This window comes from Idiotropiscis lumnitzeri, chromosome 16, assembly GCF_059441095.1.
Source record: "Idiotropiscis lumnitzeri isolate Australia: NSW breed Sydney's pygmy pipehorse chromosome 16, RoL_Ilum_1.0, whole genome shotgun sequence".
NCBI classification, from domain to species: domain Eukaryota; kingdom Metazoa; phylum Chordata; class Actinopteri; order Syngnathiformes; family Syngnathidae; genus Idiotropiscis; species Idiotropiscis lumnitzeri.
Genome location: NC_142406.1, coordinates 17,063,077 through 17,077,898, shown reverse-complemented (window position 1 = coordinate 17,077,898; position 14,822 = coordinate 17,063,077). Strand labels below are relative to the sequence as shown.

Sequence of the window (14,822 nt, the reverse complement as noted above, 5' to 3'; positions counted from 1 at the left end):
CCTCTCAATGACGTCACCCACGACTCAAGCGTCGCCGTCCTCATGTACACCAAACAATGAACAGATATTACAGTATATATATTCAGATATGTCCTTTATGGAAATATATATATATATATATATATATGTACATATACAGTATATGTGCATAATCAATTTCGGTCTCGTGTGTGGTCCGAAGCTCGCCGCGGCGGGCGCCCCCCACTGGCGGAACATGGCAGCGCTTTCACGACATGGAAAAGAATGACGAGCGCCATGTCTGATCCTCCGCTGGCAGACTAGCGCCGACCGCGGCGAGAGACGCGCTCGCTCTCCGGCAGACGCCCACCAGCACCAGCACCGCCGGGGGTAGGGTGGGGGTGGGGGTGGGGGGGGATTTTGGGGTGGGAGTGGAGAAGGCGGACGAGGCGGGAGGGGGGGCGCTCCCCCTCCGTCGGGATCGGCCTTCGCCGCCGAGAGGCACCATGGCCGACAGCGCGGGGATTCAGCAGGGCTCGCCGGCCATCGGCGCCGCGGGCTCGGCTCCGGCCGCTCCGGGTCCCGGGGGTGCCGAGGGCTCCGGCACCGACGGAGGCTCCGCGCGGATCAGCGTCAAAAAGGCGCAGCTCCGTTCGTCGCCTCGCCACAAGAAGCTGGAGAAGCTCGGCGTTTATTCGTCCTGCAAGGTGGGTTGCGTATTAACATGATGATGATTTTTTTTTTGCAACTTGTCTTTTTTTCTCTTTTCGTGCATTTTGTTGCCCTCGAGAGCATCGAGCGCGCTGGCTGCAAATCCATGGAGGCCATTACTGCGCCGCGCGTTTGCGTGCACGTTTGTTCAACAGCATGGAGGGGAAAAAAAAGATTTGGAATGATTTCGACCAGAGTTCCCAACGCGGGCCTTCCTCCTGCATGCTTGCTTTTCTAGGCGCGGCGGGTGTAAACATGAGCAAAAAGAGTTTGGGTCTTCGTCACTTGAATGCTTTCGAGCGTCTCCGCTCGTCCTTGCAAATCAAATGTCATTTCGGAGTCGGAGGAGGATTTTTGGGAGCTTTTTGCGCGCACGGCCTTTGTTTTGACAGGGTGACAGCTGGTGGCAAGGCGAGGGGGCGGAGTTTGTTGTTGTTTTCACGAGCATGCGCACTAGCACCTCCCACCTGACACTGACAGCCCACAGCAGAATGTTTTGCAAAGTCTGCTCCAATTAAGGCAACATATTGAGATGTTGCCAATCGTGGAGGAAAAAAAATCCCAATCAGACAAGACTAACGTTGTCCATGAATTTTGTTCCAATGATGATTTCATTTGAAATGAAAAAGCAAATGCAGTTGATTTCATGCGTGTGTTTCGGTTGAGCAGGCGGAGGGCGCGTGCAAGTGCAACGGCTGGAAGAGTCAGAACCCGCCGGCCACGCCGCCGCGCAGCGAGCAGCAGCCCATCACCGGCAACTTGCGGCAGCCCTGTCGCAGCTGCTCGCACACTTTGGGTGCGTTCGCCCGACACGCCCGCTCCCAAATACGTCAGGTGACGTTCTTTGTTTTGTTCGTAGGCGATCACGTGAGCCACCTGGAGCGCGCCCCCGAGGACGAGATCAACCGTCTGCTGGGCATGGTGCTGGACGTGGAGTACTTGTACACGTGCGTGCACAAGGAGGAGGACGCCGACACCAAGCAGGTCTACTTCTCCCTCTTCAAAGTAAGCGCGTTGCTAAAACGCAGCCAAGGACCATGGCAAGAAATTTGGGGGGGAGACTTAAGACCCAAATATGCGTTTGACTGGCAGCTGTTGAGGAAATGCGTCCTCCAGATGGGCAAGCCCACACTGGAAGCGCAGGAGAGTCCGCCTTTCGAGAGACCCGGCATCGAGCAGGTAGTCACGTGATTGCCGCCGGCCAATTGGCCGCCCTCCCGCCGATCTTTCTTGAACGCTCGTTGCCGTCGGCCGTCAGGGCGTCAACAACTTTGTCCAGTACAAATTCAGCCACCTGCCGTCCAAAGAGCATCAGACCATCGTGGAGCTGGCCAAGATGTTCCTGAACCAGATCAACTACTGGCAGCTGGAGACGCCGTCGCAGAGGCGCCAGAGACTCCCCAACGACGACACGGCCGGATACAAGGCCAACTACACCAGGTAGCTCCGTTGCTCCCGATGCGGCGTCCTCCGTCGCCGAACGCCGACGCCTTCCGGTGAAAGTGTGAACGGCGCTCCGGTTGTTTGTCTTGCGGCGTGCGGGCAGGTGGCTGTGCTACTGCAACGTGCCTCAGTTCTGCGACAGCCTGCCACGCTACCAGACCACGCAGATCTTCGGCCGCATGCTGCTGCGCTCCGTCTTCACCGTCATGCGCAAGCAGCTGCTGGAACAGGCCAGGCAGGAGAAGGACAAGCTGCCGCCCGAGAAGCGAACGCTCATCCTCACGCACTTTCCCAAGTCAGACTGGCAAAAGTCAAAAATTGGCGTCTGGGCCCGATGTCCAGGCGCTAACGTCGTCCCGCTGCCATTTCAGGTTCTTGTCCATGCTGGAGGAGGAAGTCTACAGCCACTGCTCACCAATTTGGAACCAAGACTTATTGGCAGAGGCCCCCGGAGGTCAACTTCCTGTCCGCACAAACGTTTTGTACTTGAGTCACAAAGTTGCTGCATGCAAGTACTCCAAAGTTTTGGTTTTTGGGCACCAGTTTGCGCTTGAGCAGTAATCCAACTTTTTCCGTCTTTAGTCGTCAGTGCGCCCCCGGTGGCCAGACCCTCGTACTACAGCATCAGCCCGGCGTCGTCCGCCGACCTCTCGAGTGGCGCCGCCGGTCCGGCCAGGAAAACGTCAGCAGTTCTCGAGACCGGTCCCGGTACGATCTCAAAATGCGTCCTCTGAACCCCTCGCCCGCCGTCTTGCCACTTTGCACGTTTTTGTCGCAGCGGGCGGCAAGCGCAAGCCCTCGGAGACGCTCCCGTCGGAGGAGATCAAGAGGCCCCGGGTGGTGGGCGACATCCCCGTGGAGCTCATCCACGAGGTGATGGCCACCATCGCAGACCCCGCCGCCGTCCCGGAGGTGAGCACCGGGGGGCGCCCTCGCCACCAGTACAACGGCGGCTTTTTGATGTTTGGATTTGGTCACGGGTCATCAGACGGGCCTGCTGTCAGCGCACTCGGCGCGCGACGAGGCGGCCCGCCTGGAGGAGCGCCGAGGCGTGATCGAGTTCCACGTCATCGGCAACTCGCTCAACCGGAAGCCCAACAAGAGGATCCTCATGTGGCTGGTGGGCCTGCAGAACGTCTTCTCGCACCAGCTGCCTCGCATGCCCAAGGAGTACATCACACGCCTCGTCTTTGACCCGTGAGTCGCAGCCCGGCCGCGGCGCTCCCGCCTTGGCAGCGTTGTCAGTCGCTTTGGTTTTGTCGGGACAGGAAGCACAAAACGCTGTCGCTCATTAAGGACGGCCGCGTGATCGGCGGCATCTGCTTCCGGATGTTTCCTTCTCAAGGCTTCACTGAAATTGTTTTCTGCGCCGTCACGTCCAACGAGCAGGTCAAGGTGCGATGACTCGCGTGCGTCCACTTTGGCGCGCACGTGCTGATCACGGCGTTGTGTTTGCAGGGCTACGGCACCCACCTCATGAACCACCTGAAGGAGTACCACATCAAGCACCACATCCTCAACTTCCTCACCTACGCCGACGAGTACGCCATCGGATACTTCAAGAAGCAGGTAGCCTCGCGACGGGCGCGAGCCGCGCTTGTTAGCAAGCGCGGCTAACGCGGCGCCACCCCTCGCAGGGTTTCTCCAAGGACATCAAGGTGCCCAAGGCCAAGTACGTGGGCTACATCAAGGACTACGAGGGAGCCACGCTCATGGGCTGCGAGCTCAACCCCAGCATTCCCTACACCGAGTTCTCCGTCATCATCAAGAAGCAAAAAGAGGTGTGTGTGTGTGTGTGTGTGTAAGATGGCAATCAAATTGCGCGTCCGTCCCCCCCCCCCTCCAGATCATCAAAAAGCTGATTGAGAGGAAGCAGGTCCAGATCCGCAAAGTCTACCCGGGCCTTTCGTGCTTCAAAGACGGCGTCAGGCAGATTCCCATCGAGAGCATCCCCGGCATCCGTGCGTGCGCCCACCCGCATCTTTTGCCCCCTCGCCCGCCGCTCACCCTCACTTTTTGCCCTCTCGTCTGTCCGCAGGTGAAACCGGCTGGAAGCCGTCGGCCAAAGGGTGAGTGACGCGAGCGAGCGACGCGAGCTTTGTGACGCCGGGCTAACGTTTTGACGCCTCGGCCGCAGGAGGGACGCGAAGGACCCCGAGCAGCTGCACGGCGCGCTCAAGAACATCCTGCAGCACGTCAAGGTGACTTGCACACGTGTGGCGCCACACGCCAACGCGCTTGACTCTCACCGCTTGACTCTCTGCTGTCAGAGTCACCAGAACGCTTGGCCCTTCATGGAACCCGTGAAGAAAACGGAGGCGCCGGGCTACTACCAAGTCATCCGCTTCCCCATGGGTGAGTCCCATCGACGTTTGCAACAGCAACACAAGCTCCAAACTATTTCTTTAGTTTTGTCAAACGCCGCCAGACCTGAAGACCATGAGCGAGCGTCTGAAGAGTCGCTACTACACCACGCGCAAGCTGTTCACGGCCGACATGCAACGCGTCTTCACCAACTGCCGCGAGTACAACCCGCCCGAGAGCGAGTACTACAAGTGCGCCAACCTACTCGAGAAGTTCTTCTACGGCAAGATCAAGGAGGCCGGACTCGTGGACAAGTAGCCTCCGTCCTGCCGGCCGCCGCCCCCTTTAGCTCTACGTGTGCGAAAAAAGAACGGAAGGCCACTTTTCTTTCATGTAGGGCAGCCGCGTGACGATCAAAAATTGCACTTTGTCTTCTATTTAACGCAAACGTTTTCCTTTTCAGACGATTTGATTGCCGTCTCACCAATTCGGTTCAGTCTTAATTTATTTTCGCTTACGATATATATTTGTGCTGCGGATAGAGATTGACAACTTTATACTTTGTGCAATACCGTGTCGTTTTTCTGTTTTGTATTCGGGAAAAAACAAAACAACAACAAAAGCCTTTTTGTAAGAGGCGCTCTTTGTACAGTTGCTTTTAACGACGCAGTATTAGTGGCTTTTATAGATGGAATAAAATGAGAAGGCGTTTGTCGTGGTCATTGAGCATTTGAAATTGTCATTGCAACTCATTTTGTCCTCCAAAGGAACATTTGTGTTGCAGCCAAACGAGATCCTCGTTTCTTATCAAAATGAGATATTGTTTCTTGGCAAGGAAAAAAAAGAACAAGAAATGATTTATGGAGTCATTGAAGGAATAATGGATCTGATGACCGATTTCAAAGAGATTTGTTTGCGAGCGGCCGAGTTGGCTCGCAAAGAAAATGCATTTTATTGCAAAACGCAAAATGAGTTGGACTTGTTCATTGCAAAAGCTGCTCATTTTATTGCAGTCTCAATTTGGAACCATTAGATTTAGAAACGTATCGAATGAGGCAAAAAAAAAAAAACAATGTCTACTTATGTTGTCATTTCCACAAATGTCTTTTTGTTTTTTTTTCAAACTGACGACTGTCCAATGTCTTTGGACTTAATACAAATGAAATGAAGGCAAATGTGGAAAAAAGAGTTAAGAAAAAATAATTGGATGCGTTCCAATGTTTGTGTGAAATTAGAAAGAAAAACGGGCAATATCGGCTTCCCGTTTTGTCATTTGTGGTTCAAAACATCAGCGACATCCGACAAACGACTCGTTATATTTGCCCAGTTTGTCGCTTGCGCCGGCGGACGCTCGGGATCTGCTGCCCGTCAACTTGGTCTTGAAAATGGGCGAGCCCGGCGGCAGGAATTGCAAGTCGGTGAATTTGTCCCCACGTCGGAGTTTCCTGTCGGGAAAAGAAAGCGTGTGTCATTTTTAGATTTCCGTAAGGCAAAGGCATTTGGAAAATCCCATTCCTTTGACCGGTTAGACGACAGATCTAGTCGAGAATAAAACTTACGCGTTCAACGAGGGCTCCTTGTAGTCCACCGCCAGAGTGCGCCGGCGCATTCGTGGCGGCGGCGTTTGGGAGGTGGGGCGGGAGAAGCGGCGGCGAGCTGCGGGGGACATATTGGTCACGTCAGTCAGACTGGAGCCGGTGTGCCCCAGCGTCCGATTGGTGGCGCCGCCGAGCCCACCTGGACAAACGTGACGGGAGCGAAAGGAGAGAAGTGGACGTGCGCACGGTGATTCCAGGCAGAAAAGGAGGAGAGCGCTAACGCTAAGCTAACACCCCGTGGACGAGCAGCTCAGTATTTGGGAGAACAACGTACGTTTCTTGCACTTGGTCCCCGACTGGTGCTGCTGTCGCGCGCCGCCGTCTGGTGGAGACAGCGGCAGAGGGTGACTTTGGCCGAAATGGGAAGGAGCATCATCGACGGTCATGTCAACTTCCGTCAGGGGGCTGCTGACCGACGGGAAGGCGGCGTGCACCACGTCCTGACTCGGAGCTTCGGTTCAGACAAATAATCAACAAACTTCCGTTACAGAGCACCGACAAGAAAAACAAATCCGTCATGTCGACTCAGACCAGATTTTGGTTGGCTCGTGTTTGCGTTGGGGGGCCGTCCCCTGCGAGTGGCGATGACCTCGGTGATCTCAGGGGACGCGCACCCCCCTTTGGCCTTCTTCTTCGGCACGTACAGGTTGTCTTCCGACTCGGACGACGGCGAGCTGGAGTCCGGAGCCGGGTGGTCTTGGGCATCGTCGTCCGAATGGTCCGCTTTGGCCTTGAAGGGCGTGAGGTGGTTGGCCTCCTCGTAGTCAAAGTCAAATGTGTCGTTGGAGCCGAGCGAGACGTTGAGCTGCTTAGGCGGCGGCGGCGGCGGCGGCAACGCGCGGTGCTCCCGGCGCTTGGATCGCACCTTGCGCTTGGGGTTCTCCCACGGTTTTTTTAGAGGGACTCGCTCAGGCTTGCGTGTCTCCGCTTTGCGCTGCGGCTGTTGGTGACGGCGGTTGCGAGTGTTGACGGCTGGCTCCGAGTCCTGCGCGTAGATGGGATGGCCCGACGGCACGTGCGAAACCTCCTGGGATTCTTCGCGCGGCTGGGGGCATTCCGCATTGAGCACCCCCAAGTTTACCTCGCCGATGACACGCACGCAGTCCGACCGCCTCCTGCGCTTGCGTTCTCCGTGGCCGTGTCTTTGCCTCACCGCCACCGTCGGTGGCAAAGCCATTTGGATGTCGTCACGCCGGACGTTCATTTTGGGAGACTCTGCCAAGACAAAGGCAAAGGATGTGAGGTGACACTCACGGGGGCATCTGTACAATGGACATTTACGAAAAATCCGATGGGTAAACATGTATCGGATGTACTGCAGTTTGTACCTACTTCCTAATATCTTACTGTGCGTACCTGCACAAATCGGAGAGACCTCGCATGTCCTGCCCTCGCTGATCCTTTCTCTCCTACGCAATCCAAAGCAAGCGTTGTTAGAAAACGGATATCATTCAGTCAAATGACTATAAGAGACGACAACGAAAGAAAATTGTACCTCGGTGACTTCCCATCTGCTTCCACGGGCATCTCTGATGCTTCAGCCTGAATCAAACGACCACATGGATAGACGCTCAGATGGACGTCAACATTCCCAATGATGTCATGTTGATGACCTCGTTACCAGTGGAGAGGAAGCGGTCCGGGCCGGCTGCTCCCGGAGCTTCCTCCTGAGCAGCGTCAGGTGGAAGAAGAGGGCCTCCTTCAGATGCAGGATGATGGCGTTGGCCTGACGCACCTTCTCCTTCTCTGCCTGCAGTGCCAACGCCAACGCCGTGTTGTTCTGCTGCACCGCCGCCAGCAGGTTGCCCGGCGCCATGCTGCCTGATGCCCGCAACAACAACAACAACAATGCACATTAACAGTTTAAAATTATATATACACATATATATATTTGTATTTTTTTAATCAACGTCATACTGCATATATACAGTTCACAGTTGTTAATATTCAAAATTGTAAACATACAATATAAGGTAAAACTATGACTACAAACGTAACTGTTCAGAGATTAAGTATATTTAGGAAAATGCAATTTACGAGAACTTTTGTGGGCGAGTCTGCCTTTGGCCTTCCTGCTGTGCGCCTCCGCCGCCCGGGTCAGCTGCTTGTAGCGTATTTCCTTCATTTTGTCCTTGATCTCATCCAGAGTGTGCCGCGCGGGCTTTCTCTGGACCCGCTCCCCCGCCATGGCTCTTTAGGAGTAATAAAAGACAACTTGAAAAACCTCCAAATGCCTCAAGACAAATTCAACCGTCAAAATGTCCCAACGGACAACAACAGCTAGCTAGCAGCTAGCCTCGCTAGCTAACGTTAGTTTCACAACAAACGGCCTTCCAAACAGTCCATTTCGACCGACAACCTACCACAAATTGTTGGAATTCACGTAATCCAGTGCTTTTGTGGGACGAAGAAGCGCGTGATTCATCCGGTTAAAAGGAAAAATGTCGCATTTGGGTTGCGCGATGAAAGCCGCTTTCCCTTCTTGTCTTCCGTAAGCAACATTCGAAATGCGTCCCGCGAGCGCTGATTGGCCGCGATGACGAGTGGCGTCAGCTTTCGGGTGAACTGCAGGATAGGGGGCGCCATCGCAGAACGGCGACGACTGAATAAATTATTTCAATAAAACCTTTTATTTTGTATCACTTAAATCTTTCTATAGTGTGCTTCTATTCCATTGACCCATGTAAACCTGTCTTATTTTTATACCTGTGGATACATTTACAAACATTCTCTAATCAGAATTAAGGACTAAATGTATATTTTCAAACATGTAATATAATTTAAATGTAAAGAATAAAAACAAAAATACAAAATCATTTAACTATATAAATGTAAACCAAAGGTTATTTAATTGCCCCTATAAACAAAGAACGCACTTTAGCTGTAAGAATTACTTTCCCCCAAATTTTACATTACAAAATGTACATTAAAAATGTCAATTATTCATATAAAGATAAAAATAATTGAACTAAAATTAAAAATTTAATAAAAATGACACTGCTACCATCAAATATGAAAATAAAAATATGACAGTACTCACAAAATGATGAGCGAGAAAAAAAAGAAACTTTATTCAGTAGTGATGAAAGACAAGCGACGGACGCAAGAGCGTCTGCGGGAGGGGCGGAATGTGGATGAGGGCCGGGCCGGCGTTGGCGGCCGGATGGACAGGGAAGGACGGTAGCGATGACATGGCGCCCGCCCGCTGGCCCTGCGGGAGAGACGAGGCCGCCGGCGCCGGCGATTTGAGCCGGTCGTGGTTGTTCTAGAAAAGGGTGGCAAACGGATTGGCGAGGTTTTGTTGCCACTCAATCAGGCCCAAAATCGGCAGCGGAGGAACATTTCGATTAGGAAGTCCAAAATAAACAAAGACAGCCAAGACTGAAATTTCTTCATTTGCAGTGAAAAAATAAGCACGAACGGTTGCGCCAACTCACCGGCCCGAAGGCGTGCAGACGCCGACCCGACGTGTACGGCTTGAATTTGGGCTTGGTCACTTTCCCCGCTGCTCGGTCCTTGTGCCTCCGGCTGCTGATGTGCTGCAAGTACAACAACCGCAAATTCCTACTTTTAAACCCGACGACCATCAAAAACGAAAAAACAAAAGCGTATCGAATGTTACTTTTCGCCAAGTTTAGGGCCGCCATTATTCTGGAGGCCAATGAAGCGAGTTTGGAATTGCGGCGGCGGCGACCTGTTTGAGTTGCGTGTCCGAGTTGACGTGTACGTCACAGATGTGGCAGCGGAAGGTTTTGTCCCGGAGGCCGCCGGCCGGCTCGGACGGTGCCGTCTTGGTCTTGCTGCCGCCGACTCTGGGGAAGGACTCGATGGCGCCGTCGCCGCTCTTGGCCTCCAGCATGGTCCGGTGCTTGGCACCTCAACACCGACATCGTCAACAGCTGAACTTTATTCGCTCGCTCGGCAGAAGCTTCTCGACTCGCTTACAACGGGGTGTGCGCACTTTTGCAACCACATTATTTCAATTGATTTTTACCTGCTGATCAAAGGTCAAAATGTGGGAACTTTTCCAAATGATTTATCAAGCTCTCCTACGTCGACGTTTTGAGCAGCTCACTCACCGCTGTTGTGAGCTTGCAGCTGCGAGGCCGAGTTGACGGCCACTTTGCAGAGCGAGCAGAAGAGCGGCCGCTTGGCTCTGTCCTCATCTTGCGGCTCTTTTTCAGACGTTGCCGCCTCCGCCGCATCACATGACTCTGAAGCAGGAAGTCAAAATGTTGGTGTGACGCGGAAACAGTTTTCAGGAACTTGAATGCAAACATTTAAGTGGTCATTTTCAAGAATAATCTGAATGATATAGAGGGAGAAAAAATAGTCACAATTCTCAAAGGGAATTAACGACATTCTTCATTTTCAACAAGAATTTAAAATGGAACAATACTTAAGCAGGTAGCAATTTTCAGGGAAAAAAAACGACATCAAGAGAAGAGAAAATAAATTGTGTTATGAGACGAATGTTTTGGAGAATAAACGAACATCACCTCTTCAGAGAAAAAAAATAGTTTTGAGACAACATAATTTAAACCGGAACATAACATTTAAGTTGGAATTTTCATGAAAAAGAAAACCTCAAGAGAAATGTCTATTAAAGTAAAAACAGAGCGTAAAAAGAGGAATGTCGAAATAAAAATGGTTCTTCCATTGGAACCACCCACACGCACACGCGTCACCATGGCAACACAAAAGGTGACTGCTTTTCATTTTTAGAGCAAAACGGAAAATTGTTTTGGACTCACCGAAATTCATGCTGGGCTGGTCTGAAGCGTCCACGTGCGGTTGAGTCCTCACTGCTGCCATTGGCGCCGCTTCCTCCTCCTCCTCCTCCTCTTCATCATCAACATCTCCTGGCGTGTCACGAACATCCGCCCCCTCCCCACCACCGCCAAGGAGCTTTTTGAAACGTAATCGTAGCCACGCTTGCTCAAATCACCTGAAAAGCGGATCAAGTTTCGCGCCTTGGACGACACTTTACAATGCAGGCCGTCAACTCCGACATTTCAACACAAAAGAAATAACAAAAAGAAAAGAAAGAAAAGTTTGACTGCATTCCTTCTTTTTTTGGGGGGGAATAAATAAAGTAAAAAAAAAAAAAAAAAGAATTAAATACAAATAAAATCAAGGCTAGATTAAACAATACATAAACAACAACAGTCTGAGCGACAAATTAAAATGAATTTTTCATAAAATAAATCCAGTAAAATAAAATGAATTCAATTACATTTTGTTTTAAACTCAACTTAATAAATTGTAATAAAGTAAAATGAAAAGCGAATGACAGATAAAAAAAAAATAAGTTTGAAGTGAAAAATACAACGCAATTCAAAAAGTCAAAAGTTGGCAAGTCAAAATTTTCATTGCAAATTGTAAAGCCCCAAACTGGTGAAATATGTGGGCCGCCGTTGTCTTTGCTGGCGCGTCGCGTTTTGCGCTCACGTCATGTAATTAAGTTTGACGTGCGCGCGGGCCCGACTCAATTAGTCTCATGCATTGTGTGTGTGTGTGTGTGTGTGTCGGGGGAGGATTGGCCTTTGGAGTCAGTGCAAGTGGTTTGTGTTGCCACTTGAAAGCTGCAAGGTGATCTGGCCGAGGCGACTTGACGCCTCGCCTTTCTGTGGCGGCGTCACCTGATCGGCGCCTCTCAACTAACACTGCAGTTGCCACGGCAACCCGAAAGAGGCCCAGTACACTGGCCGGATGGATGGTGAGATGCCCCATGATGTCCTTTAAACAAACGATGGCCTGCATGACACATGAGCACTCTTAAGTCTACAATTCTGGTCTCCTAAAGTCTTAATTTTTCTCAGAATGTTGCGACATGAAGATTTCGTGGAGGAAGAAAAAAAGATGGCTGAGTGACAGGAAAAAAGTCACCTCTTGAGTAACTTTGTTTCTCTCACTTTTCAAAAAAAAAAGCAAAACCAGAAAAAAGTTGGAATATTCCCAAAAGTCCAAATTTCAGGAGGAAGTCATCATACGATTTGTGCACTGAATTAAATCCCTGCTCGAAGTGAAAAGGTAAAACAAATTCCTCTCCATGTGCAGCCGCGCACTGGAGGCATCAGTGGTTGTTGCTATGGCAACCACATTTCACATTCCTGAAGAGCAAAACAGCAGCTCTTCCGCTGTGCTGTCAATTTGAAAATGTGAGAACGACACCGCCATCTAGAGGCCGACAGCAGACAAAAGCGTCCATTCACGATCTGAGCCGCGTGCGTGCGGGTGTCCCGGAGCCTTTCGAAACCATCTACGGGCAGGAGGGGGGTGGTCACACCACACCAAGAGACAATTGACGGAGGATTTCGAGTGTCCCATCAACCCACCATTCATGTTTTTGGAATGTGGGAGGAAAGCGGAGTACCCAAAGAAAAGCCACGCCGTACATGCAAACTCCGAAGCGGGATTCAAACCCACCACCTCTGAACTGTGAGGCAGTCCTTCAATGTGTCGTCATAAAATAAAAAGAACTCAATAATTAGCAACTTTTGTGCTGTAACATTTTTAATGACATATATACATTTTTGGAGAATATTTACTGGATGTGAACGTGCGCGTATGTATAGATTATTATTATTTTTTTTTTTTTACGAGCTGTTGCAGCATCGCCGATGGTTTTCCTGGGCCTCGCCGGGGGCTCCGACCGCCCCTGACAGCGTCACGGCACTGATGGAGCCGCGCGTCACTTCTCGGCTGGCGACCTTGCGATGGATTTCTGCGGGGTGAAAAAGGCGAGGTTCTAAACGGCTTCGAGCGCGAGCGAGCGAGGCGCAAAGATGAGCGGATCGCACCCGTCAGCACGTCGATGAAGGCCTCCTCCACGTTGGAGGAGTCCAACGCCGACGTCTCCATGAACATCAGACCATTGTTCTCTGAATCCGGACGGAGGGACGGGATGCGGCGGTCATGTGATCAAAGAGGAGCCATGTGATTGGACGGCAGAAAATTGATGTCAGGTTATTATCATCTTGAAACTGGAGACCAAAGTTGGAACGTCGTGCTGAAAATGTTGAATTTTCTGCACCTTCGAGCGACACTTGATGCATCTCAACATTGCCACTTAGATGGTGGCTTTGCACGCACCGAGACATTTTTTTGGGATGAGATTTACAACAACTTGTCAAGCCCCCTTTCGGGACGAGAGTCAAGTTGAAGTTGTGAGCGCTCACCTGCGAAGGCGCGGGCCTCCTCGGCGGGCACGGTGCGCAGCTCCTCCAGGTCCTTCTTGTTGCCCACCAGCATGACCACGATGTGCCGGTCGGCGTGGTCGTAGAGTTCTTTGAGCCAGCGCTCGGCGCTCTCGTACGTCAGGTGCTTGCTGACGTCGTAGACCAGCAGGGCCCCCACCGCGCCTCGGTAGTACCTGAGAGCACACGTTGCCGCCAGCAAAAAAAAAACGCCATCTAATTTGCTTGAATGCGGTCAGCTATTAGCCGCCAAGATTTTTTTTCCCCTTGAAAATGACGTCGGTATTGCGTGTGTGTGTGTGTGCACGCACGCTGAGGTGATGGCGCGGTAGCGCTCCAGGCCGGCGGTGTCCCACACTTGCATCTTGATGGTGCAGTTGTCCAGCTGGACGGTGCGCGTGCTGAACTCCACGCCGATGGTGGTGCGGCTGTCTTGGTTGAACTCATTCTTGGTGAAGCGCGTCAGCAAGTTGCTTTTGCCCACGCCGGACTCGCCGATCAAAACCACTGAACAAAACAGCAAGCCGCCCGGCGCACACATTTTGGGATGCAAAGCATTTCTTGGAACAAATTCATGTTGTTCATTTCCCACAAAAAAAGTAAAAGTAAAAGTCCTGTTGGACTACAAAAAAAAATGGTCCTGTTTCTGAAAAACGCGTCACAAAACTCTATGAATATTCAAGTTTATATATTTTTTTCTTTAAAATTCAATCTGTCGGCAAGAATTTTTGGAGGACTACAGAGGGGAAAAATAGGAACCGAAAACTGAAGCAGCATTCAAAATGACCAAAATTGACAAAGTTCAACACAAAGGCAATCAATGATAGAATCTGATGGCACTTAAAAAAAAAAAAAAAAAAAAAGTTGAAGCGCTTGCGATCTTACAAAGTGTAAGTCCTAAAATAAAAAAAGAAAAAGAAAGAATTGCAATTGTTTCCCAGGTGCGAGTTTGGCAACATTTGCCGATGCCAATCACGCCATCGGGATTCCAAAAGGTGCAAAATCGTAAGTTCCCTTTCAACGGAATTTGCCACGTCAGCGGAACAGAATCCATTTCAATCACAGCCATTCAAAGCAGACTCACCTTTGAAGACAAAATTGTACGAGTCGTCCGACGCCATGCCGCAATCGCTCGCTCGGGCTTCTTCGGTGTCGCGACGGCGCTCGACATCAGAAGCCCCCCCGAGGGAGTAAAAAATGCATCCGGTTTGCTCGCCTCTCTGCGGCCACGACCGGCGAGGGCTGAGGTGGAAGAGAGAACCGGTCCGACCGCATCCGTACACTTCCGTCTTTATCTCGGGCGGCTGGCGGTTGGAGCGGGGCTGCCCTTCCCCCGTCAGCTGACGGGCGCAACCGGTAGAACCACTCGGAAAGCTGGCCTGGCAGGCGGCGCGCCTCGCTTGAAGGTGACGTCGACGGCAGGGATGTTGGCCGGACTCGCGTTGATCCAGACGGATTTTGTTTGCTCTCTAATTGGACGGCTCGCGTTCATTTCGCAAAGAACCAAAACCTTGACAAAAATCTTTTGCACAAATAATTAAACAGCCGCCGTCGCGTTGGAGAATTAATGACTCGTTTTGCTTTTCCCGCTTTGGATTTTCACGTTCGG

At 51.4% G+C, this 14,822-nt stretch overlaps 4 protein-coding genes across 5 annotated transcripts; 1 reads left to right on the top strand and 3 right to left on the bottom strand.

Moving 5' to 3' along the window:
* The first annotated feature begins 190 nt into the window (after nt 1-190).
* kat2b (K(lysine) acetyltransferase 2B) lies at nt 191-5,127 on the top strand. The gene is made up of 18 exons (XM_088318162.1): nt 191-665; nt 1,339-1,465; nt 1,529-1,674; nt 1,762-1,848; nt 1,928-2,109; nt 2,216-2,407; nt 2,484-2,620; nt 2,695-2,820; nt 2,891-3,024; nt 3,101-3,309; nt 3,381-3,507; nt 3,571-3,681; nt 3,750-3,893; nt 3,959-4,073; nt 4,151-4,181; nt 4,250-4,313; nt 4,383-4,467; nt 4,541-5,127. Exons 1-18 carry the CDS (start codon nt 465-467, stop codon nt 4,732-4,734), a joined length of 2,412 nt encoding a protein of 803 aa, XP_088174288.1. The 5' UTR covers nt 191-464; the 3' UTR covers nt 4,735-5,127.
* Nucleotides 5,128-5,395: 268 nt separating this feature from the next.
* sgo1 (shugoshin 1) lies at nt 5,396-8,520 on the bottom strand. Of its 2 annotated transcripts, none has more exons than XM_088318163.1 (9): nt 8,378-8,520; nt 8,052-8,206; nt 7,636-7,835; nt 7,510-7,556; nt 7,371-7,423; nt 6,546-7,229; nt 6,289-6,465; nt 5,976-6,153; nt 5,396-5,861 (listed from the first exon to the last, which is right to left on the bottom strand). In XM_088318163.1, exons 2-9 carry the CDS (start codon nt 8,200-8,202, stop codon nt 5,705-5,707), a joined length of 1,647 nt encoding a protein of 548 aa, XP_088174289.1. In that variant the 5' UTR covers nt 8,203-8,206; nt 8,378-8,520; the 3' UTR covers nt 5,396-5,704. The 2 variants fall into 2 exon arrangements, with proteins under 2 accessions (XP_088174289.1, XP_088174290.1); XM_088318164.1 differs by having other exon boundaries at nt 5,976-6,072.
* Nucleotides 8,521-9,087: 567 nt separating this feature from the next.
* On the bottom strand, nt 9,088-11,097 carry LOC148321923 (zinc finger protein 385B-like). The gene is made up of 5 exons (XM_088318312.1): nt 10,769-11,097; nt 10,094-10,228; nt 9,709-9,890; nt 9,452-9,553; nt 9,088-9,279 (listed from the first exon to the last, which is right to left on the bottom strand). The coding sequence occupies exons 1-5, from the start codon at nt 10,827-10,829 to the stop codon at nt 9,088-9,090; spliced, it is 672 nt and encodes a 223-aa protein (XP_088174438.1). The 5' UTR covers nt 10,830-11,097.
* A 1,415-nt stretch (nt 11,098-12,512) lies between these two features.
* Nucleotides 12,513-14,487, bottom strand: LOC148321922 (ras-related protein Rab-25-like). The gene is made up of 5 exons (XM_088319563.1): nt 14,298-14,487; nt 13,525-13,720; nt 13,196-13,389; nt 12,818-12,898; nt 12,513-12,741 (listed from the first exon to the last, which is right to left on the bottom strand). The coding sequence occupies exons 1-5, from the start codon at nt 14,332-14,334 to the stop codon at nt 12,614-12,616; spliced, it is 636 nt and encodes a 211-aa protein (XP_088175689.1). The 5' UTR covers nt 14,335-14,487; the 3' UTR covers nt 12,513-12,613.
* Nucleotides 14,488-14,822: the final 335 nt, after the last annotated feature.

Bases quoted from the DNA above. Each gene is read 5' to 3' on its own strand.
- LOC148321923 (XM_088318312.1), bottom strand. From the start codon at position 10,829: ATGGCAGCAGTGAGGACTCAACCGCACGTGGACGCTTCAGACCAGCCC. The intron at 9,554-9,708 runs GTCGCCGCCGCC...TTGTACTTGCAG, and splicing joins CGGACACGCAACTCAAACAG to CACATCAGCAGCCGGAGGCA. The intron at 9,280-9,451 runs GTGAGTTGGCGC...ACCCTTTTCTAG, and splicing joins GTCTGCACGCCTTCGGGCCG to AACAACCACGACCGGCTCAA.
- kat2b (XM_088318162.1), top strand. From the start codon at position 465: ATGGCCGACAGCGCGGGGATTCAGCAGGGCTCGCCGGCCATCGGCGCC. The intron at 2,408-2,483 runs GTCAGACTGGCA...CTGCCATTTCAG, and splicing joins ATCCTCACGCACTTTCCCAA to GTTCTTGTCCATGCTGGAGG. The intron at 3,894-3,958 runs GTGTGTGTGTGT...CCCCCCCTCCAG, and splicing joins TCATCAAGAAGCAAAAAGAG to ATCATCAAAAAGCTGATTGA.
- LOC148321922 (XM_088319563.1), bottom strand. From the start codon at position 14,334: ATGGCGTCGGACGACTCGTACAATTTTGTCTTCAAAG. The intron at 13,721-14,297 runs GTGAGTCTGCTT...TGTTTTGTTCAG, and splicing joins GTACAATTTTGTCTTCAAAG to TGGTTTTGATCGGCGAGTCC. The intron at 12,742-12,817 runs GTGCGATCCGCT...TTCACCCCGCAG, and splicing joins CTTCATCGACGTGCTGACGG to AAATCCATCGCAAGGTCGCC.
- sgo1 (XM_088318163.1), bottom strand. From the start codon at position 8,202: ATGGCGGGGGAGCGGGTCCAGAGAAAGCCCGCGCGGCACACTCTGGAT. The intron at 7,424-7,509 runs GTACAATTTTCT...TGGATTGCGTAG, and splicing joins GCAGATGGGAAGTCACCGAG to GAGAGAAAGGATCAGCGAGG. The intron at 5,862-5,975 runs GTAAGTTTTATT...TTTTCCCGACAG, and splicing joins AAGGAGCCCTCGTTGAACGC to GAAACTCCGACGTGGGGACA.